At 35.6% G+C, this 27,767-nt stretch overlaps 1 protein-coding gene across 1 annotated transcript in view; it reads right to left on the reverse strand.

Annotated features, from left to right (window-relative positions):
• Positions 1 to 9,922: 9,922 nt before the first annotated feature.
• Positions 9,923 to 27,767, reverse strand: part of LOC149789224 (SCO-spondin-like) — a 102,158-nt gene continuing 84,313 nt past the window's right edge. Inside the window, exons 40-48 of the mRNA XM_089973591.1 lie at positions 24,287 to 24,486; positions 23,547 to 23,639; positions 23,055 to 23,092; positions 22,409 to 22,552; positions 20,928 to 21,116; positions 18,123 to 18,311; positions 13,642 to 13,845; positions 11,483 to 11,713; positions 9,923 to 10,640 (exon numbers count right to left, since the gene is read on the reverse strand). Of these exons, the coding sequence (XP_089829717.1) occupies positions 10,486 to 10,640; positions 11,483 to 11,713; positions 13,642 to 13,845; positions 18,123 to 18,311; positions 20,928 to 21,116; positions 22,409 to 22,552; positions 23,055 to 23,092; positions 23,547 to 23,639; positions 24,287 to 24,486 (1,443 nt within the window). The 3' untranslated portion in view covers positions 9,923 to 10,485. The remainder of the gene's footprint in view (positions 10,641 to 11,482; positions 11,714 to 13,641; positions 13,846 to 18,122; positions 18,312 to 20,927; positions 21,117 to 22,408; positions 22,553 to 23,054; positions 23,093 to 23,546; positions 23,640 to 24,286; positions 24,487 to 27,767) is intronic.

Below are 27,767 nucleotides of genomic sequence, written 5' to 3' on the forward strand. Positions count from 1 at the left end.
GGTGGACACTATTGCGGACAGGTTCAACTTAGCCTTTGGCAAAGCACTGAACAGAGCCAAAAAAAGTCTGAAGATTGAGTACCATAAAGTGGCTCATCGTCTCGTGATCAAATTTCAAGATACGGACACATTGTCCCTCAGGTTCAATGGTAGTTTGTTTGAAATTTTGGGTGGACATGCAGAAATGGTCGCAAACAATATGAGCCCCAAGATCAAAAGTAATATGGATTTTTACAGAGCTTTTGGAAGCCCGGTAGAACTGAACCAAGGACTTAATTTGATCTTTGTGTATTCCGATGTGGTGGAGTACAACGTGGTGGGACACACCTCTATTCCGTTACTGCGTGTCGTTCCTTTCAAAGTGGATAGTACCACAAACAATGACCAGGAAGATGCAAACACCTATCACGTACACCGTGAATTTGTACATTCTCACTATTTGCCCGTCAGTAAGTCGTATTTAGACACTGTCAACATTGCTATAAAAGGAGATCTGGGACAAAATATTCCATTCTCCAAAGGGAAAGTTACAGTGAAACTCCATTTTCGAAAACGGTTCTCTAACGAATTGTAAGTCAAGACAGCGAAGAGGGACATTTTCACCCTATAAAATCCGGCCAGATGCGTGTGGAATTTCAGTTTGCAGAAAATCTACGCGCAGATAATACGGTAATGTCATCCTGTATGCTGAATTGGACAATACGATATAAACCAACAGTTTGAAAGAAGTCATTCCAGACTATTAGAAGTCATGGAAGACTTTTCTCAATGTTTGTATAGTAGGGATTCTTTGGACATGGAATGTGAAGATCCTGAGGAAGGAGAACCCCAAGACAAAGACGAAGAAGTCATCATGATGAAGTCTAGATGGCCAGAACAAGAATCACATTTAGTTTCCTGTTATGCTTAGTCTTGACAGAAAAAGAATTAAGGAATTGATCAAGAAAGATTGCTATGGATGTCATAACGATCATCCCAGTGAAATTCAACACGATAAATGCCTGATGAAGAGTCAAGAAGAAAAATTGGACGAATATCTGGACGAAGCTTGGAGTCTCATCTCGGAAGAAGACGTGTTACAACAGTGGTATAAAGGCTTGCGTGAACATTATTGTCCTCCATTAACAACTCAAGAGATCCATCGCATCGAAGCTCTGTTGGATCAGAGTGAGGAGTCAAGGTGAAGAAACGGTTACTTGTCAGACATTTTCAAGCAAAAAGTTAGGATCGAATTGACGACTTATCATTACCTGTGAAGAAGAATAAAAAACAAAAAATGGATACCTGAGAACTTTATTACCTTTTGAACCACAGTTTGCACACTGCTTCTTGGAATCCTGTCGCCTGTGCTAAAGATGAACTCCCTCATTGCACACCTCAAAACCATCAAGCTTATGTGATCAACACGGACGACAGTCATCTCCCAGGAACCCACTGGGTAGCCGTGTACTTTCCTCAAGAAGGATGTGTGGAATATTTTGATTCCTATGGACTGCCCCCTTTGGAAGACGATATCATTGACTTTATGAGAAGAAATGCTCAGACCACACGATTCAATAATGTGAAATAACAAGGCACATATTCCTTGGTGTGTGGACAGTACTGTGTGTATTTTCTGCATCATTGCAGCCTGGGCTATTCTTTAGAACATTTAGTGACTCATTTTGATCCTCGTCATTCTTCTAGAAACGATGTGAAAGTAGATCGATGGTTTTGTGACCAGTATGCTTATCTTTTGTCTCTAACTAGGAAACGTAGTGTCCATCAATGACCTAATGACTTCCAACAGTGGAAATCACAATTTCATTCACAACGTTGTCAGCCCTGTTTAAAGTAGAGTGTGAATTAAAAAAAAATGTTTGGTATTTGAAAAAAAATGTTTGATGTTATAGTGTTGGATTATTGTTAAAAAATGTTAGAGTTGTTTGTTAGCATGAATAAAAAAATGTTGTCTTTGAAGAAAAAAATGCCTTTGTGGTTTGTTTGGCTATAGGAATGTTGATTCATGCTCTTTGACTTCTCTCTATCCCTCCCATAACACTATTTGAACGTTCCGGCTAGAAAACCGTGTAGTAATGTTTTCCTTCACGTCCGCGCTTTGACTTTAAGAACCGGGAGAAGTTTCCAGTCTGCCCATCCATTGTTAACTCATCCTCCTACGAACATGTGCTCCAAACTAGCTAAGCTAAACGAAGCCTACGTGAATTTGCATAGGTTCAGACACAGTCTGATACGGAAGCCAGAAGAGATAGAAAATGTGAGAATGCTAAAAGTCACTGAAGCCCTGAAAGAAGAGCTCTTCAAGGAGGAATTCAAGAAGGAGAAAGAAGAATGGATGGAGAAGTACAGACTTCATAAACAGCAGAGAGAGCAGCAACAGCAGCAGCATGAACCTGACAGAGGCTTTGTCAACAGTTGTATCGACACCAAAGAGTTCTTCTTCTCTTTTCCGATGAAGCAGACATTATCCTGTGAGAAAGCCTGTCGTCAGAGGAGGTCGCCATCTTATAACCTAAGCGACCGCCATAGCTTCAAGTTCCAAAAAAATATTCAGGGCTACCCCATACTATCGAAAAGAAATAACATTCCATTGCCTATGATATGTTAGTCAGTTAGAAGAAAAAATACAGAAGTGAGTCTATCAGCACATGATTTCTTTATCTTGGTTAGAAAGTGCGACTCTAAGTCCTTCGTTTCCGTCGCTTATCAAAATTTTAAAAATAGTAATGTTCTGTAAAAAGTGAGTGTTTCTTTTAGGTTTGTGCGTTTTTTTTTTGTTGGTGATAATATGGATAATGTAAGTTCGGGTACAACGAAATTAAAAGAATTAGGCCCAGAACTCGGTGTGGAGGGAAGAAATATACGCAACAGTAGCGGGAGCAAGAAATGCAGACCTAGCCAGTTAGCACTCCACCCACCTCGAGAACACAAATAACATCTAGTCAACATCCGACTATACCTAACAAACAACCTGCCCCGGAAAGAGTGGTGGCAAAACAAAGGGCCAATTATGTTAGACAAACGGTATGGCAAGCTCAAATGTAATTATCGGAGGCACTACGTTCTTTTCTGGGGCCCCGAGTGGTCTAAAGCGCTCTCCGTTACGGATCACTGTCATCTCACCTTTGTCTGCGTGGGTTCGAGTCTCGGATTCGGCTAATGTGGGTATGTGAGAAAGCTTGCCAGAAGCTTCTCGTGGGTCGGTGGTTCTTTCCGGGTTTTTCCCGGGTTCATCCTCCACCATTAATACTGGCCGCCATGTATAGCCTATCGCGTGCTGAAAAATGGCGTTAAACCCTACAACAACAACAACGTTCTTTTCTCACTCCGATACTACAGGCAATCTCAGCTGAAAGAACAACCACAGCAACAATAACAGCGACAGACACCATAACAGCGGATTTGAAACTATCTACCTCAACTAAAGAATTAGTATCAGAACCAGAAGAGGAAATTGAGGCGATTGAGGAGGAGGAGGAGGGGGACGCTGACACTCGTTGAGAAGTACACCGAAATGGGACTAGATCAAGCATTGTATGACGTCAACAAAGCAGGGTAGTTTATTAGAGCCATACAATACCTTGCCTACAAATCTCTAGACACCTTTAAACCAAGACCTTCTCAATGGGGATTAGGGTCAGAGTTCTTCCCCAATTCTACAGACAAACCTACACTGGATACCCCCTCAGTCAACTGGTAGAAGCCGCTGCTTACATTGCCGCCCATCATGGCTACGCATTTCCTGATATCAAGAATCACGAGACTAGGAGTGCGGGAAAGAACGTGAAAGCAAAAGAGAGACCTGTTACCTTCTAACAGAAAAAACAGCCTTTTTTAGGGCTCCAAAATATTGCTTTTTATTAACTAGGGAACCATATTTGGCTTGGGATCCCTCCTTGTCTAAACTATTCTCGAAACAAACTTGACCCATTGGAACACCGCAACAAACTTAACTTTTTAAACCTAACAATGACCAAACTGGTATATGTCGCTTAGACATAATAATTTAAATAAGATCAGTATGGCTATTTTTATGTACACTAGGTACTAATATTAGATAGATATGTTAGGAAGTAGGAAATTTAACAGAATCGTTAGATTTGAACTAATTGCACAAGTGGTTACCACATTATTGGTACTTTTTACTGTCCATTAGCAAAAAGCGGGACTTGATTTGAAATAAGTACGGGCTAGCGTTTTGTTGAGTACTTAACACCCATGGCTGTCTTGCTGAGCACCTTTTCCCTCCTTTACCACGCTCGGACAGAAAAATGAGTGTGTGGTGAGACTATTCCCACTCATGTTTAAAGCCTTTCAGTCAGGTTGTTAAGGACTAGTTAGTCCTACACCTGAGTGGCTAAATTTAAAAGTAGTCTGTGAGTACATAAAAGCCTGGGGGATGAGGCTCTCTTTCCTTCCCCAGGAGTAATTAAAAATCACGCGGTGCGTTATTAAACCAGTGATATATGCTCCATTAGAGCGAAAATCACTTTAATTCAAGTAAGCAAGCAAGCAAGTTCGGGTACCGTCTCTAGCACTCTTGATGACACCAACTGTCTGGGTTATTTCCTTTCTTGCAAGCCCCTATGTTCCACTTCTGTTTGTGATAATAACTTGTGATACTTCACATTTTCTAAAGTGGAAATCTTTACAAGCCGTACAAAATACAAAACTTATATGACTTTGGCTTTTGACACTTGCACAGACTCTTCACTTTATAAGTGTCACGAGAAAATTGTATATCCAATTTTTACGATTTTCAAAAACACGCACACACTTGCAGCTTGACCAGAAATATGTACATCTTGTTTTGTGGATAAGTCACAGACAAGTCCAAGCATATATAGGTGGTTATGAACGTTAGGAATATCCCCTCATTTTTTCAGAAATATCAAAGCTTGTATGTGCATTTTCCCTTTTCCACTCTATATTAGTGCTTAGATTTGTTCCAAAAAAGAAAAAAGAAACGAAACAATTTTGAAGAAAAAACAACTGAATTTTGAATTCAGGTTTCTCTCTGTTTATAATTTTTTTTTCAAGTTGATGGTGCATGACAGAGTACATTCGCCTACCTTTCCAAAGTGAGAGCCATTTCTTCACATGTCACTGCCTTTGTTAAATTCGGTTTCATTGGTTAGTTATCGTTAATCTTTAATTTTTTGATGCATTTCGTTTTGATAGAAGATTTAAGGCTTTCTAGTGTTGTAACGGTATTTATGTTGTTTAGTCTGTTGATGAAATTATCTATAGCAAAGTGTTTAAGATTTTTTCAGGTTTTTTATTATTTCAAACCCTACAAAAGGAGACCAAGTTTGTCTTCAAAGAGGATTGAAGCTCTAAATTACACGGGCGTGAAGGAAAACATCGTTATGTTCATTCTAATCATGCTTGCCGTATCTCTTTGTGTTTTAGAGGTCATATTTCTTCTTAAGTAAATACACGCATCAATAGACAGACAGATTGGGTCATCATCCTTGAGTTTCACTGTACTTTCGGTTCTTTACTTCATACAAACCCCAAATTTATTAGTTTGAAAAAAAAGATAACATGCCCCTCAATACTGTAACACATCTGTTCTGACTCTACCGATGTGAGTGTGAGTGTTTATGTTAAAATGTTTAAGTGAGATATAAAAGAAATGGTCAGCTTGAAAACGCGAACCAATACTGTGACGCTCAGTATTTTGATGTGGTAAGAAGAAATGGTACAACACAGACAAAGAGGGCTTGTAAGTTCACATTTCAGTCTGTCTGCACTGTAATGGTAACAACGCAAGAACATAGGGATTATTATGCCACACAGTCCTAGAACAAAACAATGCATCACTCGTTGTAAGCCATTTCATTGGCTCTACTTATTTTCTTACCGCGTTCACTTCGAATTGACTTGAGTAGCTATTCAGACAGTGACGAGAATGGCCATGCTTTACTGGGTCTATCCTATAGGCGATTTATATAAAAAATATTTTAAAAAGTTAAACTAATGCACGAACAATCGTACCATGGGCGATCCCATGGAAATTGTGTCCGTCTTATTGCAAAATACATCAACATTTAATTTAACCGTGCAGATCGCTAGAACAAACCTCTGATAATATACATTTTGAAAAGTGTTGTGTGACACGGATTGCCATTGTCGCTTGGTGTCTGCTTTCTTGTTCAAAAAGAGATCGCTTCGTCTTGACTATAAAAATTTAATTTGACTAAGTTTTACGCACTACTTGAACTCATACATTTACGTTGTAGGTGTAAGCCGTCGTTCTCAGTTTTCTGGAAGTTCGTTTTTGCGTTTCTCAGATGTGATACTATTTTTTATGGACCGAACGAAATTTCTTTTGGCGTGAATCAGGACTCGTGGTTTTGTGGCATAATTGGAGAGCATTGATGAAAGCTCAGTTATGTCGTCTTCAAAATTGCTGACACGGATCTGAGCTAACACTTCAAGTTTTGTGTAAGGCGATACGGTACATCATTGCCTTTTACTTCCTCAATGAAATCGTTTCATCTTATTGCAAAATTACATTTGACTAGGTTTCATACGCAGCAGGTCCCTGTATATAAGGAGAGTGTCTTAGCGTCAGAGTATTCATTCCGCTCTCAAACGATCACGCAGATGGAAGAGTCAGCACAGATCGACCTGCTGGTCAAATATTTGCTAAAAGTCATACGAAAGCATAATTCACAGGCGAAAGTGGCAACAAAACTTACTCTTTTGGTCGTTGATTTGATGAGAGTCATACGAAAGTGTGTGCTAATGAAGTTTGCTATATCTGCAAAGGTAAATGGGTATTTGTCTCCAAAATACCTGCTTCGTCTAAGAAAGAGAGACAAAAGTCAAGATACCTAATATCGTTGTCAGGGGAAAGGACACTGGAATTCAGAGTGCCCTACGAGAAAAGAGAAGAAACAAAAAACAAGACGAAACAGAGAAGAGGGATTCAGAAGAAGAAGAAGAAGAAATTGAAGATGATGAAGAACTTGTGCCAGTAAAGACATGGAAATTGAAATGGAAAAACTGACAATGTGAGCCGATGCGTTGGCCCTGATGTGAAATTTCATACTACCTTCTAAAAGAGAATAGACCAGAAAGAAAACGTAAGTGTCTCTTGGTCTTGACATTGTATAATAAGGATGGCGTGTTTTGTTTTTACTCACACTTTATGAAATTGTGCTCTTTCACCTCTCTCTATCCCTCTGGATCATGTTTAGTTAGAATTGAAATGGAAGGATGTTTTCCTTCACGCACGCTCTTTAGGCATGCAAGTCCGTAAACAATAGTCAGTCTATTCATCCATCATTTTTGTGTCTTGATGTTTCCTAAAGCACACACTGATGCCATAAAATAACGGGTTAAATGGGTTTTGTAGTGTTGGGAGTGGGGGTGGGGTGGGGTGTAGGTGTTTGGCAGAGTTGGTCATTGCAGGTGAGGGCTTAGGTGCTTTCAAAAAACTTTTTCTTCTTCACTCTGTGTTGATGGAATATAATGGGTTATTTTCTTCACTCTCTGTTGAAAGTATATATAAAGGGTTATTTCTTCACTCCGTGTGGATAGTGTATAATGGTTTTATTCTTCTTCCCTCTGTGGTGTGCGTGTGTGTGTGTGTGTGTGTGTGTGTGTGTATTGGTCTCTGTTTGTCCCTATAAAACTCACTTTATCCCTATCAGATACACTCTACCTACCTACCTACAGTAGCGCGTGTTCAGGTCAGCCACTTGCAACACTGTTGCCATTTATCCTCTAGTGTTCAGTACAGTGACGTCACTGACGCTGGAAATTTTGAGACTATAAATATCGACTTGGGGATTTCCACATTTTGTAGCTATACATATATACTAGAATTCATAAACAGGAACGTCACTCAAGCTGAGGCTATAAAAAGATAGTGGGATTTTCCAAAGGAAAAACCCACAAGTTGGAGCTATAAATAGATAGTGGGATTTCATAGGAATTTCAGCTGATTATAGATACATAGGTATTTATCCACGATCGTCACAGAAGTTGATATTGTAAGTAGTTACTAATTTTATCCATTTTAGTCTAAACCATTGTAACTTAATTTTCTGGAATATGTTTATTTTCCTTTAAATTCTGGGACAATTTCGTCATTTTAACGTTACTTTTAGTCACATCCATTTTGTCGTTGAGCATTTCCTTGATTATAGCTATTTATAGCATCATTACAATTATGCAAATTTTTGAACACCCCAGCAAGATTTCAGGTCTTGGTAATGCTTTATATATAAATTCCACGCTTGTACTAGTGTATGTATGTTTCTGTCTCTGTTGTGTTTGACCCTCTACCATCATTGTCCCTAAATAGTCCCACCATGTTCAATTCCCCTTGACGCTATACAGATCCACCATGTTCAATTTCCATATGTTAAATTCCCTTGAGGCTATATACCCAGGGGTTTCCGTAATGTTAAATTTCCCATTGTCCCTAGACAGTCCCACGATCTATTCCCCATGTTAAATTTCCCATTGTCCCTAGACAGTCCCACGATCTATTCCCCATGTTAAATTCCCCTTGTACGTAGAGTGACCCACGATTTATTCCCATGTTAAATTCCCCTTGTACGTAGAGTGACCCATGATTTATTCCCATCTAAAATTCCCCTTGTACGTAGAGTGACCCACATTCCCATGTTAAATTCCCCTTGTACGTAGAGTGACCCATGATTTTTCGCCATGTTAAATTTCCATTGTACGTAGAGTGACCCAGAGGTCTCTGTAATGCTAATTCCCATTGTACGTAGGGTGACCCACTTCACTACTTTTCTTTTAAAGGTAATCAGATTATACACAAGGTGCATAATGAAATGGGCCAAAATGCACTGTAAAGGGTTATTTTATTGTGGCGATTAGATTTATCTTTAACAGAAAAACTAATCAATTTCTGTTAAGTTCGGTAGACGCTATATATGAATAATTCATACAGATTTACAGTCCCCAATCGTGATGCTAGCGTGATTGTGACTGTTAACTTAGCTTTAAAAAAAAATTCAGTCGTATCACTACGATGTCTGCAGTGTGGAAGTTTATAGGTATGTCTAGCATTGGGGCATCATGCCACAGACATGTAGCATGATGTCCCACCCAGTCACTTTATCCTGACATCAGGCCGACCAGTCCTAACACTAGCCATTTAATGCTGAGCGCCAAGCGAGGCAGCTGTTAGTACCATTTTTAGAAGTCTTTGATATGACTTGGCGGGGATTCGACCTACAACCTCCTGCATAAGAGGCGGACGCTCTAACCATTAGGACACCGGAGCTGTCCCCGTATTGGAATGCAAATAAAAAAAATCAGTGCTTTTTGGAACGAACCCCCCAAACAAAGCCCCAGACAAAACAAACAACAACAATAGATTGAAATATTCTACATGTTGTCATAACATTTATGTGACGTTCTAACCATTGTTCGTTCCAATGGATTTTTAGGAAAAAAGTGGACTTCAGGAGCAATTTATTCTAGGGTTCATTGCTACATTTAAATCAGTTAACGTCGGGGTGTTTGAAGGAATATTTACAATTTGTATTCAGTGAATAATAGTTATAGTTCCAAATAATGTAGCTGGTGTTTATGTACATGGATGTATGTTCCATAAATCTACAATCTAAGCAGAAGTGTCATTTTTATCTCTTATTATTAACTCAGTTTAAGGTTCATATATGGACTAAGCTCACGTGAAAGAGCATATGTGTGTATGGCGAAATGATACATCAAGCAAATATGGGTTGAATGAAAACGAAATGTACAGAGCAATTATACACACTATTTGGACGCTGCACAATATCGAAATAAGTAATTATTGGAGCGAATAACTGAATCATGACTATTTTTAAAAATAAAGTAAATAAACAAACAGAAATAAGAAAAAGAAAAATTATAAAGCAAGATAAGAAACAAACACGATGACAGATAAGAATCAGTTAGCTTTATCAACACTTTCAGTTGCAAAATTAAATTTAGGTACTTTAATATACTGCATGTCGAGTTCTATACAACACTCAGCAATGCTGAATATAGATGGACGTGTTCATTTGGCTTAAAAAATCTTAAAATAGGCATGGAAATAAAATATTTTGAAAGAAAAATTTAAACGACACATGCAAAACATTCTCATTGCTTGAAATATTTAATTGACATGTAGTTTCTTTTACACTAAACCCATTTGTGATGCATCTAAATTCAAGGAAACCTGTTGTAATATCGTATTAGTGAAAGAGCAAAATAAAAATAAAAACAAAAATAAAATGCAAAAAAGGTATCTCCAAATCAAAGAAACGTCAGAGCTGATTCCAGGCAAATCCATGCAAACTATATTTTCAATTTATATCACTGCATTCTGAGATCAATTAAGAAGGAAAAGAATGAAGATTAACGATTGGATGTTCATGAATATTTTAAATCGACCTTTCCTTTACAGGTAATTGTATTATGTATAAAACATAGTTTCATGATTTATTCATGATGCCTGGATGCTCAACACGTGCCATGTTGACAAGTGAGTTGATTCTGATCCCAGTAGGTTCCATTCGCACATGAAACAGTGAACGGCTTGTTCCATACACACTGGATGAATTTCTTGCAATCAGTCGGATGTTCAGTGTATCCATGCATGATATGATCACAAGTACCTAAAAGTGAGAAAATAAAGATGATACTAAGTTCTTGGTACGATAGGACGATGAAGACTTTCATTTTTAAAATTGTTTGTCAACTGTCTAATCTACACTGTATTTATTCATCTTAAAGCGTTGCCAGTGGTATTATTACAAATAAGACCATTCGTTTGAGTTTCCTGTTAAGGTCCTTGCAACAATGATAACAAAATCAAAGCATTTTTCTTTCTGAGAAGGAATAAATATATGTGGCCGAACTTCAGAATACTTTTTAAAATATAGATGTTAAATGTGATTGATGATGGTGTCTTGTGGGATATTTTTCAGATATGAGCAAGAGCAGACACAGAATATATATAGTATATATTCCCGGAGTCTTGATAAGAACAGGAATGCAAATAACATGTTGCCAGAATGAGAGGATATATGACCTACCAATTCGAGTAAAGTGCTGTTTGTTTCTTCAAATGCCTTGGAAAGTTGAGTTACAAATTCTCCACAACCATCAAAAATAATCCTTCGTTCTCGTTGTTTTAAAAGACAATAGTACAATGTATCTTCTACTAATCTGACTGAAATCTGATTACGTTCTAAAGGTATCGACACTCATATTGAAAGAACACTTTTAACCCAATAGCTTGATGCAGTTTCAAATTCTATTTGTAAACAATGTCCCCAAATCACCACTACATAATCTGCATTCAAGGCTCATGCCTTACTATATGAATACTTTATAATTAATGCGATGCAATGCCTCATTGTGTTCAGTGCTTATACTATGGCTACAACAAAAAAATCAACAAAAACATTCTATAAATAACAAATCACTGATACACATATTTATCAGTTATACTCACAGTTGAATGAATTACACCCGGATCCGCCTCCGCTAGAAGCTGCAGTAGTCCTATCTGCTATAGTAGAGGCATTACTGCAGTTGGGAACGCTCTCTGGCCAGTCACAGGTTTGACTGATTGGATTGAACACTGTACCCGTGCTGCATGTCATTTCGTGCCAGGCACCGGTTGCGCAAATCAGGTACTTTCTGCAATCTTCCGATTTATTCTTTTTATCTCCATCGTTACATTCTGTGGACAGCAAATGACTTATTTGTAAAACGGCCGTGTAATTTCCGAGCTCCTAAAAAATGCCCATCATTTTGATGGCGGCATGGGTGTTACTGGTACAAATAAGAATGAAACGCGTATATGTTCAACTCAAGGAAGGGTCAGATATTTAATAATAAAAGTGTCTTATCTGTTGGACCACGCCTCCACTTAGTTTCTTCAAGAGCTAAATATATTAGTGTTATTGGGAAGATATGTTAGGAGTTAGTTATAAAGTAGATTGTCACTAAGCACCATTAATTACAATTCTCTTATCGTTAAAATAATATATTTTAGCAGTGTTAAGTGTGAATACAAATAATTAGGACCAGATCTGAAGTACTATGCAACATAAAGGGGTAGTACACTAATATAACAGTAACTTTGATTACTCCAAGATAATAATCGTTCATATTGGTTGATACTAATCGATTCCTCTTTTCATCCACATATATAAAATATCGTCAACACTCACTTCCTGCTGCCAGTAAAACTTTATTCAACTCCAGGGTGGCTTAAAACGCTAGTTTGTAATATATATATATATATATATATATATATATATATATATATATATATATATATATATATATATATATATATATATAATTCTGCCCTTTTTCCTCTCGGTCTTTCCAGAAGAAAGTTTATAATCTATGTTCTTTCTACTGAATCCACGGGGAACAAAATAATTATAAATTAGAGTGATATTATCCTTTGCGTTATTGACGGCAAAGTATATTGTTTTGCTTTATATAGAATTTAATAAACACAGTTTGGAAAGATAGATGGCTTTTTTATGTTTCATAATGCATTGATTTAATTATTTAATACCGGATAATTTCATCAAGTGACCGGCCGATAATAGTGTTGAATTATGCCCGAGACACGTGCATTTTTATGAAAAAAGATCATTATAGCCGGATCTACAGCAACTATTTGGCATTTCCCACAAATTAATTTAAAATTAAAAGTAAACAAAAAACAACAAGATAAAAATGTATTTTCCACTGAAAAGTGCTGTTCCAATAGATTTACATATAATTCTTCTTTGGAAAGACACGACCATGTTGAAACATTGAAGTTTATTAATGATTTATTTATTTCCTACGATACAATTTGCTATCTTCTGCTGATACTGCACTGCCAAACATGGACTGCTTCTTTCTAAACGAGATCATTACAACCGGATCTAATGCAACTATTTGGCATTTCCAACAAATTAATTCCAAATTAAAACTAAAATCCAACAAGACAAAATTGTATTTTCAACACATATAATACTTTAATTCTTCTTTGGATACACAGGGGCATCGAAATACTTATATCTTATTTGTTTAATGAAAGGAATGTTGCAACATTTTAGGTTGTTAATGATTTGTTAATTTCCTACTATACAACCTATTATCTTCTGCTGATACTGCACTGATAAACATGGATAAACTCTTCTGCATAGTTGTCCGGATGCAGACTATTGCCAGAATTAAACAACAGGGTCGCCATGCAGGATACGTGGTACACTTAATTAGATTGTTTCCCTCTTCTGCGCAACACTATATTATTTACCTCCATATAAAATTAAAACAAACCCCACATAAATCAGTTTCGACCTACTTAGCGACTTTACTATCATTGTATTATTCCAGTGACACGTGCCTCTTTTCCAACGAGGTCATTACAGTTAGAACGAATGCAATTATTTGTCATTTCCTACGAATTGTAGTATGTCCTTTTGTTTTAGAATGGAATGAATTTTGCAACATTGAAGTTTACCGTTGATGTTTTTGTTTATATCCTTCAGACTTATCATCTACTTCTGTTGATATTGTGCTGTTACGCAACGAATAGACTGTTCTTCCTAAAAGCGCAGATACAACATGATCGTAATGCAGGATATGCGTTACACTTACTTGTATTGTCTCCCTCTCCCTTGCAGTTTACTGAACTTCTATAGTTGCATGTAAGTTGTTCAGGATTCCAGAACAACCCTAGAGTGGCGTTACATTCTTTCTTAATGGCAACCCCGGTGCTGGATGCGCACTGAAAGTAGACATGACTAGGACAGCTCCCAGGACACGGATTTGGGAAGAAGTACTGGCTTCCATCACATGGTACTGGATATATAGGATAATGTTTTAACATGATTCAAGATTGATATAATGACGTAGCAATTAAGAATATTTAATAAGAAACGTAAGCGCTTGATGCTGAGATTTTGTTTGCAGCATTTGTACTGCAGAAAGATCTTTAGTCTCTAAGTGTACAATTTTTGTGCATTTTTTCTGCTCTCACCTCTTTGTCTTAGTAGGTCTGAGATGTTGTTGGCTCTACCATTACCATTCTGTTCAACAGTATCAAATTTTTTTGTCAACATGTTCGCTCAAAGTCTTCATATCTTTCAAAAGTTTATTCTATATCTGAGTACGAACTTCTCACTGTCCAAAGTTCTTATTAGATACATTAGATATGTACCAGATCTCCTAAAATATTTACCATTTTATTGTAGGTTCATACGATTTCCCTAGTTCTGAGAAGAAAACATATATACGTTTTTTACTGGTCATACACGAGGTGTATAAAATCCAGTTCAGCGAAAGCTGAAATATATTGACGAGAAGATGCAAGAGTACACCAGAAGGTTGAATCGCTTGAAACGGTTAACGTGATCATTGCTGAAATTCCTACCAGTGATCTATTTCCCTGTAGGACTTATTACATTGTAAAAAGCTGCTCCTACTATGACCTATTTAATATTTGTGGTTAGACACACAAAGAAAAATACTACAAATACATGTTATTTTAATAAATTGTTCTTTTCAGGGTTTTCTTAGTTTTCTTACCTAGCATGTTTTGGTTGTTTGAAATTATTTATCTATCACTTAATGGTGCAAATGTAGGCAAACTCCTGGTTCATTTGTATACTTCGTAATTTGTCAATTGGGATAAATGTGTCAATCAGTTACGTCACAGTGTAAGCTACAACAATTGAAAATGACTTTGAAATTTTAGAATCTCTTAAATTGGCAAAAGAATTCATATGTCCTGTTAAGTTGGTTGAAATCTACCATTTCGAGCTCATTTTTAGTAGCATTGTTACGGTTATCTCGTTGCTTGTTCCATTTCCAATAGATATGTTTAAATCGTGTTTGTACTATTCCATTTCTGATGAAATATAGTAATCGCTATTATTGTCTTGTATAAGTTAGAGATCCTTTTCCAACCGTGTCTTGTCCATTGCATCACTATTTCCCTAACTGAAGATGGCAAAGGATGTTAATGAATTTGATTATTTATATGAAAAATCTTTGTTTGAAGATTATGGTGTGGATACAAGTTAAGACAACCGGATGATACTGTTGATCATGTAGGCGCCTTTTTAGGGCAAAATCAAGAACATTTTGATTGTCACCACAATTGTAGATTCTAGACTTTCTCGCTAAATTATGGCCTTCCATAAGATCATAATGAAATACATTAACATGATTGCACTAATACGCCATCTGATGAAACAACGACCTTAAAAAAGCAAGTATATCACTCCACTATGTAACACTATGGTAAAACAGTTAAAAATCGTAAGACGAGGCGACATCAGAACAATGATTGCTTCACCACCATTGCAGACCACATCGGAATGGAGTTGCTGGTTAACGTAGGATGGTTAGAACAAGATGACATGTGGTTCTTATCTGTGAGGAGAAAAGCATCTAAATATTCCCTCTTGAGCCATCGTAACTGATGCCAGTTTCTGATAATATTGAAATGCGGCAAATATACAGTAATGATTCGTTTGATGAATAGATAAGAGAAACAGAGACTGAATTGGCTTAATACTAAGTTTAAATTCAGCGTGGGTAAGATATTTTAAGATTCTTTGCTGCAGAAGATGAAAAAAGGATGCAGAGTTTGCTTAAATGCTACATAAGTTGAACATTAAAACAAATCGTCCATTAACTCTGCTTATAAGGTGAATGACACACTGACTAATGACACAAACGGAGTCAGCAAAGAAACAGATGCAACACAAAAAAAATTAATTGAAAGACATTTAGTAAAGAGATAAACGTACAAGAGCTCAATAAATCGGACATCTAACTCGGTTGACAAGATTTTTCAGAGAAAACATTGGAAACGCAATTTAAATTGTAGACAAAATTTATCGGAGGTAAGAGGCTTGACAAAAATATTGTTAAAGTGATTTCTATTGATACTGACTATACCAACATTGCTCTGTCTATAGCACATTTGGTTAATGGTTTATGCGGTTGTGGAGGAACAAGTGGCGAAGGTTATTTTTTTATTATGTTGCTTAAATATAGATTCAGAAATATTGGTGAATATTTGTTTATGTGTGAAAACAAGCTAGCATTGGGTTAACCAGGAAAAGTTTCTTTTCTAAGTGATTACGCCAGAAACGTCAACAAAGTGGATAGGCAAAATCTTAATCTATTTCAAAGTATAAAATTGCAGATCGTGCAATCTTTAGACTCAATATCGGTAATTCCTTGTTTATTACATGTTCCGAGTTTGTCCGCGATCAACATTGTTTGTGGTGTTTCGAAATTACAATAAATCGTCTGAACTTCCGATCACTGCCTTGAGGTTTGGCAATATATGTTCAATCAGAGGTACCATCCTCGTCTGTACAGCCTTCACCTTCGTGAGAGTAGGACTTTAATCATCATAATCCTTATCCTCTACATAAATTGTGCTCACGTTTTCTCAATATTTGCCCTCAACAAGTTATTGTTAACCTATCACATATTAGTTATCAACCTTTGAAATACATTTCTTTTATACATCAATATCGTGAGTAGGTTTTATTGTGAACTTAAACAAAATTCAGTGATTTTCTTGTAAATTGACGTTGTCTCCTAGGTTACCGCCAATTTTCATAAGTATGTCAGTCGGTAACAACAGCATAGTCAAACTAATGCTTTCAAATTTTCAATGTGTTATTGGAATTGTGCCATAATGCGTATATATGTGTCTTATCCCTACTTTCCTAAGATTACTAGCTCTAAGTTTTGAAGAGTACCTGATTCTGATACTGTCAAAACAGACTGTGTAATAGAGGTTTGGTTTAAACTTGTTCACCAAACAATTACACAAGAACTTATACTTTGATTTAAACTTGCATATGTTTTACATGAAAACGCGTTCTCCATGAGTACTGTATCTGTTTTTACCGAATCGTTGTATATTTTGTTTACTAGATCTTCTAGCTGTCTCGTGATTTAAATACAAAACAAAGGTTTATATAAGCATATCAGATCTGGAATTTATTCTTTCCCCATACGTCACTGTTTAACTATCTTTATATAGGTGTTGAGGATGTCAGCGTCATAAAAATTAATATGTAAATCAGTATCTTTTCAAAGCATTGCACTGTAGCTTGTTTCAGGTTAAAATAAAAATATGAAGAGTTGCAATTTTTGTATTATATTGCTGTAATACAAATAAATTTGACTACAGTTTTGTTCAATCCAAACTTGAAAACATATATACATTGCTGCTTTCTTGTAAAATGGGTGAATATTTCACTTGCACTAAAATGTCGATTTTAGTGCAATATATTTTTGTGCTATTGTGAATGTTCTGTAAACAAAAATACAATTATTGTTGTGCTTCGCACAGGCCGTGTCGTTTGTTAATTATCATCATAGTCTCAACTGCAACGTCATTCTGTTGCCTTCCAAACTAGTACTGGTCTAGTGATTTTCAAATTTATTTTCTAACCTATTCTTATTCTTACAGGAGAACAATTGTTGGTCCAGTAATAAGTATTAACTAACACTACCTTTATATATTTGATTAGTTTTAAGTTGAGGTGAAAACTACGTCGTTATGCCATACGTAAGCATTAACGTTTTGCATTTTGTTTGCGTTATGGACTATATTTGACACTGATATAATCCCGCTTTAATAGAACCTTGTTTAGCAACTTAATAAACATATGCGGTTATATGAAGAAAAAATAGTTTGCTGGTGAAAATTGTGACACGTCAAATGTCCAAAACACCCGATGTTGCCGCCTACAATATGATTCTCTTTCAAAATGACACCAGCAAAGCGATGATGAGGAAACTGTCATATAACGCATATCACAAACAATGAACACATCAATCAGTACGTGGAAAGTATCGTTTTTCCCCTTGAAAAATCCCGCTTGCTAATATTCTAATTTGCACAAAAGGTAAACAAACATTTTTGAAATATATCTGTATACAAACTGGGCATGAGTGCTAGAAAAAGAATAAATATAGAGGAAAAAGAGAATGATAGAGTGGAATCCAGAGCCGATTTAAATAAAAGGGACTTCTCCAAAACGGTTTTATAAGAGAAAATAAAATATAAGTAAAGCATTTCTATATATAAATATCGAAATTACCTGGGCAAATATCATATGAACAATCGTCAAACTTCTCTTCGTTTAGTTCACCACTGCAATCAGCTCCGCCATATTGAGGTCTTGGGTTGGTGCAGGTCCTCGATCGAATACATCTCTTAGTTCCGTTACAGCAAGTTACTGAGCATGCGCCACAGGACCATTGACCCCAGTCTGACCACCCTCCGTCAACTTCAGATTCATGAAATTGTAATTATTTGATTTAAATACATCGTATGTGTGTATAAATAAACAAATAAAGAAATTTATGTAAACTAATTTTATCTGAGTCAAACGCTCTACCAGGTTAAGTGTTTATTTTAAAAAGAACTTACCTCAGAGCTTCTGATGCTGAATCTTGAGGTATAGCTGACTTACTGCGAGGTTTGTGCTTCACAGAGAAAAGGAAACTTATTTATCAAGTTAGCAGGCATTACTGAAGTTTTCACTTGCGGACAGGGAAATATGAAAGTTGAAGACTGTAAAATTATAACAATTAATAGAGTTGTTTGTAAGTGGGAGGTCACTTATTCTTGCTTTTGTGGCAGGTTGTAGTACCGTTAAATGAATGACTAATGCGCTACAGAGAGCGTGTCATAACATACCAGTTTTGAATCATTGCACTTGTAATGCAAATTTATGGAAAATCTGGAAAAAAAGTCATAATTTATTTAAGTTATGGCACTTAAATTATTTTGAAGTCATATTCAATAGTTAATATAGATAAAGATCACAGCAGATTTGTTTCGGTTTATAATAATTAGTCATTCCAATATGTACCCTTAATGCAAGTTGTAAGGCAATAGATTCGGAATTATAACACAATTTAATGCAAATGTTAACACATTCTGAAAACTTGGTTACAGTTTCTATTTGACGCAGATGACATCTTCATCCCAAGATACACAAACAGTTTATGCTTTTGTCACTAGGTGTATAGGTGTCATAGAGGCTATGCACGATATTTTACCAGTGGTTTTAAAAAAGATAAAAGTTAGTAACATAATCTCACTTGTGGTGGGCAACACATGTCCATCCATTGAAACACAGATATAGTGTACATTTGGTGGCAAAATGGGAAAGGAACTAGAAGTAAAAATCTGGCTTAGCTACAGTTTGTAAACGATCAAGACAGAAGTGAACGTTTGATGGATGTAGGTAAAGCGGTATAAGAGGCAGAGGTTACAGCCAAACGGACCCATAAATAGTGAATGCCCCTCGATACTGAAGTATACTGATGTTCTAGAACTTTTATTTGCCAGCACATAACAAAATATAGAGAATGCAACATTAATGGTCTTGTGAAATGAAATTTTAAAAATGGCTAGAAGAGTTAAATCAATCAACAGGTTTCATTATTTATTTGTTCGGGGGGTGGCTTAGAAATGCATATGTAGGACACCATTCACTTGACCGAAATTTCTGTCATTATTTCATTATTTGTTGAAAATGCAAATCCCAAAAAATGAGAAGATGTGGAACTACTTTTGCGGCGTCTTCTACGCTAGGCATGAAATGCATACCATGTACTAATATCATTAAATTTTGATATACCCATAATATGCGATAGTTCATTGCAACGTCAGGTCGTTCGTACGGTAAACACTTTGTAACGTTCTCTTAATTTAAACAATCTTGTGAATTTGCTAAGATTCCATAAACTATATGGTTTCAAACGTTTGTTGTCTACAGACGTTAAATATGTTTGTTATGACTAACCGATGCTTAAAGACAGCATTACGCTACAAAATTGAGAACCATTCAGATATCAAGTTTTCACATTATGAAACGTTTCGTTGGTGGCATCTTTACCTTCCCATTCTAATCCATCCCCAGAACAACAAGAAAAAGCAAAAAGGCAGCAGAAAACAAAGCATATTAACATACCAGCAGCTATCGTCTTGGCAAATTGTCTCCAACATAATGAATGTCTAATCCTAAATGTATTAAAAGCCAACACGTGAAGTGGTGATGACAACTGTAAAGTTGCACGCACGCACGCACGCACACACATTTGTTCTATCTATATTCAATTAAAAATGTAATTTATTTATGTAACGCTAATAGATGCAGTGGCGATGATAACGGTATATATATATATATATATATATATATATATATATATATATATATATATATATATATATATGCTTTGCTTATTTTACATTCTTTTAATTTGCACCTATCGTTCGAGCTCTTTTTCTCATTCGTACCCATTCGTGCAGGCTTAAATTTCAAAAATATTTTCGTTTATAAGTAAGACACTAACCATTTAACTATATATCATACAACTATAAGCAGACGTTTAAATAGCTGATGGGTTTTCTTAAGAAATGATTCAAGATGTATTAGTGTGACTTTTATGAAAATATTACCTATAATTTCGGAAGTGAAATTAACTTACTTTCCGAGTACATAAAAGTCTTTATTATTTCTCTATAGAATGCTTTGATACTTATTTGGAAACTTTCCTTTAACTAAAGTCGTTTTCGGCAAACGATGCGTATGCTATTGCAGCCTATCTGTGACTGGTTTATTTATTAATCACATTTAATTATCACAACACTGAAGCGGATTTGAAATACTTCAGTCATACCCATTTTTCCAGTTAAAATAATACACTTTTCTCCTTAAGCATAGACAGATGTCCATTTTAGTAGTCTTTTCTCAAAATAGAAACCCTGTAAAGAACGTTCTGGACATGCCCGCACAAAAGATAGTTCCCTATAATCACATTCCACAGGGAAAAAAAGGATTTTTATTTTCATTTAGATAATTCACTAACTAATTAGGCGTAGCATTCCTCACCTGGACAATGCTGCGTGCTGCACTGAACGATCTGAGATTCCGTTGAACTTCCAATACACTGTCTTCCACCATGCTGGGGAACTGGATTAGTGCAGGTCCGGGTCCGTGTTTGAATCTGCGTACCTCCACCGCACGTGACACTGCAGGAGTTGTCATATGCCCAGCTACTCCAAGCACTCCATTCTCCATCTGCAATTTTTCGGCATTGAAAGTAAAACATCAATGACGGAGTCCTTGTCTTGTGGAACATATAGCTATCTTACCTTTTCCTCTTTCAAACCTTTTACTTACACACATAATGCTAATTAAATGGCATGTAGTCCGTTCTTGCAAGCCATCGAAAAGTTTACTTGTCACGCTATAGTCTGCAAATTTTAACCGATCTATGCTGTTAGCATTTTCTTTGCCGCACTAAAATTGGATAATAGCTTCTTTAAACCTACTGGTTTTTTGTCCTAGAAAGTAGAAAGGAATTATTCATTGTCCCAACCTGAGTAATGTTTAAATTTATTTATTACTTTGGTACATTTAATTAACTCCTCCGACGCACTCAGCTTATGATAAATGCCAAGTTAAATTCTTCTTTCTATTTTAAATATTTTCTTAATTTTCTTCTTGATTTTCTTCTTGTTTAGTGCATTGTAGAGTATTAGTAGTAGCACTGGGGCAATGCGATCGGAGGTAGTGCTGGTACTACAGTAGTAAGAAGAGAAAGAGAAGACGAAGAGAAGCAGCAGTGACAGAAGTTGAAGAGACCGTACAAGTAATAGCAATGGTAGAAATTGAAGAGATCGTACAAGTGTGTGTGTGTGTGTGTGTGTGTGTGTGTGTGTGATTTGGAGTTTTAACGTAGCTTTAAAAAAATTTCAGTGATATCGCTAGGATGTCTGCAGTGTAACAGTTTATAGTGATGTCTAGCACTAGGGCATAATGCCACAGACATGTAGCATGAAATCCAACCCAGTCACATTATCCGGACACCAGGCCGACCAGTTCTAACACTAGCCTCTTAATGCTGAGCGCCAAGCGAGGCAGTTGTTAGTACCATTTTTGTAAGTCTTTGGTATGACTTGACCGGGTATCGAACCAACGACTTCACGCATCCGAGGCGGGTGCTCTAACCACTACTATACTACTGTTAGATCAAATTTGCGATCCGCAAATTGCGCAATAATACGCATATATAAACATTTTTGCAACTGTGTGAATTGTATAATGTCCGCTCAGTTTTTGCAAAGTGAACAATTAAAGTATTTATTGCAGCCAGTAGAAATCGATTATGTCTAAATCAATTACAGAACCATCTTTTCATCCATCCATCCAACCAATCAGTAAACCAAACAACCGACTAGCAATTCATAGATTCATAGATGCCTATATTCATCAATACATCGGCTTATTCACATATCCGTTCACCTCTTAGGCAAAAAGACAGTTCCATTCTGTTTTGATGTAAAGCGAATGAAAATAGTTCAACTTACCTATTTTACAGTAATCTGTGTTACAGTTTTGACTCAGGTGCTTGTCAGGGAGAGAGCAATAATGGCTTCTGCACTGGTATATACAGGTTTGCAATCCACCCCCGCACGTCTTTGAACAGGATCCACAGGAAGTCAGAGAATAGGCTTAAATTTGAAGGAAGATAAAAAACGAAAGATAAATTCGTATTCTTTTTCATTGGTACCAGCATCACAAATTGACAAGTTTAGTTACATGTTTTTGCATAACCATGATGTCGAAAGCCTAGTAATAAATGCGCCAAATAAACGTAATGATATTACAATAGTTTACAAAATGAATTGCAAAAGGAACAAATAAGGATTGTTAACCTCTGCAAAATGTAGGATTAATTGTAATTTCATCTAGATATTATCGCCATCCGTGTCTGTTTGGTCAGTTAAGAAGCAAATGAAGATACTCCTTACATGAGAGTTCAAACATAATTTATTATTACCTGTGCGTGGTGCGGACCTTATAAACTAATTAGAAGTACCATCTACTCTCCTAAAGTTGTCGTCGTTTCATTTTCCTTTTCTATTTAAAATCTACCAATTATATTTGATGAGGACAATCCTCAAATATTAGACAGTAAATGTTTGATAACGAATAGTTACAAGTAGTGCTTACCGCATGTTGATGACTGAGTGCAGGTCGATGAAACAGTTCTACAATTCAATAAAAAGAGAATGATGCGTTGATAGTTTTTACTCATATATATATATATATATATATATATATATATATATATATATATATATATATATATATGAGGTAAAGTAGTACTTTCCGCGTAAGTGACTACATGCAGGGCAATGAATCATTTTTCGGGAATTTATTAACAAGAAAAATATGTATTACTAGTTCATTCTTAAAAACGACTTTTTACTGCAAAGTTTAAAGAAACTATTCTTACATCAATGACATTTTAGAATTGCAATAAATTGTCGATTTAGTTTTAAGTTTTCCATCGAAACGCCATACATGACCTACCGTTGTTATTGTTTGAAGGAAATAATAAACAACTTGCAAAATTAAATAAAAATAAAAATGGTAAGAGTTTAAAATCTAAGTTCATGACGTTAAGTTCAAATTTGCTTCTTTTTTTTAAAGTTAACAAACCTGTAGCGACTGCATCTACTCCATCCCCAAAGTCCACAGCTTATCGTGTATCTTTCTTGCTGATAGCATGTTCCTGTGTAGTAACAAGTGTCACTAAAATGTAAGAAAGACAAAAGCACGTAATACGATGAATATACTTGGCAGGTACACCTAAACAAGATAGATAGATAGATAGATAGATAGATAGATAGATAGATAGATAGATAAGATAAAGGAATGATTAGAAGTAATCAAAAGTAAAATGTAAATATGCACTTATTATGTAAATCGTGCTGTACACTATAAAATGAAAAAGTTATTTCGGAAACAACGCATATAAATCATGTATAAATAATTTAAAATTTATATGTTCCCGAATATGCAAAATATGAGAGATGTCTAAACTAAAAGCTGAGATCAAATAATCTTTTATTTGAAACATCTGTTCAACAGATTGATACTACACCAACTATGATTCAAGCTTGGCAAATTATGTGCTTAAAAGCGACTAATACATGTCTGCCTACTGACCTAGCCTGAAGAGAAATAATACCTTTAAAAGGTCCACAATATATGTTATTCCTATAAAATTTATTATAAGAACTGCATCATTCTATATTTATTTATTTTCTTATCGTGAGCGGATGTCAAGCAAGGACCAAATAGATGGGTCACCAACGTCTTTGGTTCACCTCTTAAGATGTTTGTTGTAGCTATGAATGAAAAACAAGTTGAAAGAAACAAATGGCACGATGCCTTACCCATGAACCGTCGTGAAAAACACTTTGCATAGAGATAGACAAAGAACGATTTTCCATGTAGAATGATTCATATCTTGTCGAATCAGGTAGAACCATTTATCACAAACAGAAAAACGACCGTATGCGATCACAGGCTTTTCTTGCTTAAATACCGCTTTAAATCGGTTAATACTGCCTTGATTGGTTCTTTTTCTGAAGGACTATTAAAATAAAAATCGATCGATAAAATAAAAACATGGCAAAATGCACATACTCATCACTGGTATGTGCCAATTCTTTCTGCATTCATTTGATCAATTTTAATGTGCTGCACCCTATATTTTTTAAATGACTATATCTGGTCAAATTTAGTGAGAACTGATTTTTGTTTCCTACATGTTGATGACGCCTTTATTATCTTGAATTCATACGTAACGAAAATCAAAAGTTTTTTAAATGTTGTCGAGAATACTAATAATGCAGATGAAATACTGAGTGCAAATGATCCTCTCATTTGAGTAGAAAAAAAAATTGAAATATTTTTTACAAGTTTGATAAGGGATTTAAATTGATTCATGCCCATCGTTATATCATTGTTTCGTTGTTGTTGTTGTTGTGGGGTTTAACGCCATTTTTCAGCACACGATAGGCCATGCATGGCGGCCAGTATTAATGATGGAGGAAGAACCCGGGAAAACCCTGGGAAGAACCACCGACCCACGAGAAGCTACTGGAATGCTTTCTCACATATCCACTCGAACCCACGCAGACAGAGGTGAGATGGCAGTGATCCGTAACGGAGAGCGCTTTAGACCACTCGGCCACTCGGCAAACAGTATAGGAAGTCACACTTTTAATAATTCTAGCAACCAATGCAAGCCGTTTGATATCATTTCTGTGTTTCATTCACTTTGGTTTGTCTCTGTGTTTTCGTTTATTTGTGTTCAACAAGATTTTAAGAAATGACACATAATTTCAGCAAACAGATGCCTCATTGAATTAGCACCGACTAACTAGTCTGCGCAGAAGAAAAGCGAGACGATTCTAAACATTTCAAACATCAAGTCTTAATAACACAAAAATAAGAACAAGTCAGTACAATGTATTTAAAGGGGATCTTTTCTGCAGGTCAAGTATGGCAAGTGATATCATTTAACATCCGACATGGAGAATCAAATGTGTTTGAAAATAAACAACTCACAACCAGTTTTGAATAATATACTTAGAAGTAGCAACTGATTTCATCGGCTACGGAAATCGTGTAGAATTTTTCATCATGTTTTTAAGACTGCTGGACTTTTCATGCTTTTGAAACAAACTTCTTCGAGCAATGTCAGACACGTGCGTTGCAGTTATTTGACCCCATGTGCATAAAGAAATGTGACTGTTTCTTTTGCTGTTAAAAAGTAAGAGATGTTTAGATTCTTACTTCTTAGCATATATGACTATAGCTAATATCCGTTAACAATGTACCGCGAAGTAAAAATGAAAAAAAAAAAAAGAATACGAAAATAAATTAGCGACTTTTTCAGTGAAAAGTATGATATTATACTAATTCTGCTTAAGATTGGTTAAAATCCATCGTTATTTGCGTAAAATGCTAGATTACATGATCATACAATCTAAATGAATTTTGTTTCTGTCTTATGCTTTTCTTGCACCAATATAGAAGATTCATGAACTTATCATTTGTTAAATGTATACAGTCTTTTGAGATGCACTCACGTTCTGCTAAGCTTATTTTGCAAAATATAGCAGAGGCTAAGATATGATTTTATTCAAAACCTTTATGATTACTATTGCTGTCTTATCTTTGGTTTGGCGGGGATACTCGATTATCACGATACAATCATAGAGGGGCACTATTACATCAACAATACATGAAATTCCAGAAGGGAAGGCAGACCTTGCAGTGACGATTCTAAAAAGAAGTAACTAAATAAAACAAAATTATTTTCCTTATGCATGTGACACTTCTTGATGTCGAAATTCTTGTAAATTAATCATTAGTAAGTCCAGCTTGACTTAGAAGTGCAACAGAACGCTTAAAGTTGTCGATATGTTGGAATTCGTTCTTTGGCGAAGATGTTTCATGTTGTCACAAACTATTTTTATAAAAGAGGAGAAACCATGATTTTTTAAAACAGGAAAGTTCATTTTGACTACTGGAATAGCTATAGTATTTTTGATCAAATACCAGCTGAAAAGTTAATATTTTCGACTCTTGACGAAGTTTTAATCGCACAAGATACCAATTTAATCAGCGTTCCATCTTTGACGGATTTAAAAGTTTTCCCCTCTATCCCGTAATTTAAGAATTATTTCAAATGTCCTATTTTTCTAACTTCGTCATTGTTGGTTTGAAATTATTTTGCAGTTGCTTGTTCCTACAAATTATCGCAGTAAAACAAGTAATGTTTGTGCCAGTTTCTTTTATGCACGAACTTTTATAATTTACAATTTTCTCTCACAAAAAAATCATGCCCTAAGTAGGGAACAAGTGTTGGGGACAGTCAGGTACATATCTCGAAAAAGTGTAGAAAGGTTGTATGGTTGAACTAGTTATGGCCATTTTTTACTGTAAAAATGACAATATATTTACTTTCTTTTTTGTTGTTGGAAAAAGTTAATAAATCATGGTCTAAATCTTTGTTTACGACGTCCTTAAGCAGGAGTTTTATAACGCCTTAAAATATTGGGCAATGGAAGGAAGTACTTTATAATTTTTAATACACGTAATTTAATCACTTGGCATGTATTTGTTTTCCCTAGATACCAAACTTTACGACCTCATAATACAGTTTTCTAAAAGCTAGGCGGACAAACAGACAGAAGGCAGACAGACAGACAGATAAATAAACAGATAGCGGAAGGGTGGATTACGATTATTATTATTAATATTTTTATTATTATTATTATTTCCCTGAACTTTAACATGTCCAACACTTCATATCAAGATGCACTGAATACATTTTAAAAATACCAATTAATTTTCAAAACTTAATTATAGTTATTTCACGTTACTGTTTTGGTTGTATTGTATAAATTATTAAACGTCTAAAGCATAATATTGAAATAGAAAATTAGCATTTTGATCTCTACCTAACTACGTACTAACATTTTTTCAATCGATGTAATGTTGACATTATTTGCTAAATATTAATTATATATAGTATTAATTTCTTTGGAACATTTCCCTAATTTAACAAAGGAAATTTTGTATCAATCTAAGCAAATGCACACAGTAATTATTAATCCTTAAAATTAAGGTACACGAAAAGCAAAATTCATTTCTCTGAGAACAGTCGAAGCTATAAAGAACGACGTAGGTAAACCCATTCATGACTTAGTGGAAAATTAGATATATTTATAGTGATACAATGTACTGGTATTCGAATAAAGGAACTATGTTGCGGGAATAGAATTTCCTAGGGGTGATAAGTTTCATCTTCACACATTATAAACAATATTATTTGTCGTAGTGTATTAATGTCAAGGCAGC

Source organism: Sinohyriopsis cumingii, chromosome 11 (genome assembly GCF_028554795.1).
Source record: "Sinohyriopsis cumingii isolate HCF-2022 chromosome 11, ASM2855479v2, whole genome shotgun sequence".
NCBI classification, from domain to species: Eukaryota; Metazoa; Mollusca; class Bivalvia; order Unionida; family Unionidae; genus Sinohyriopsis; species Sinohyriopsis cumingii.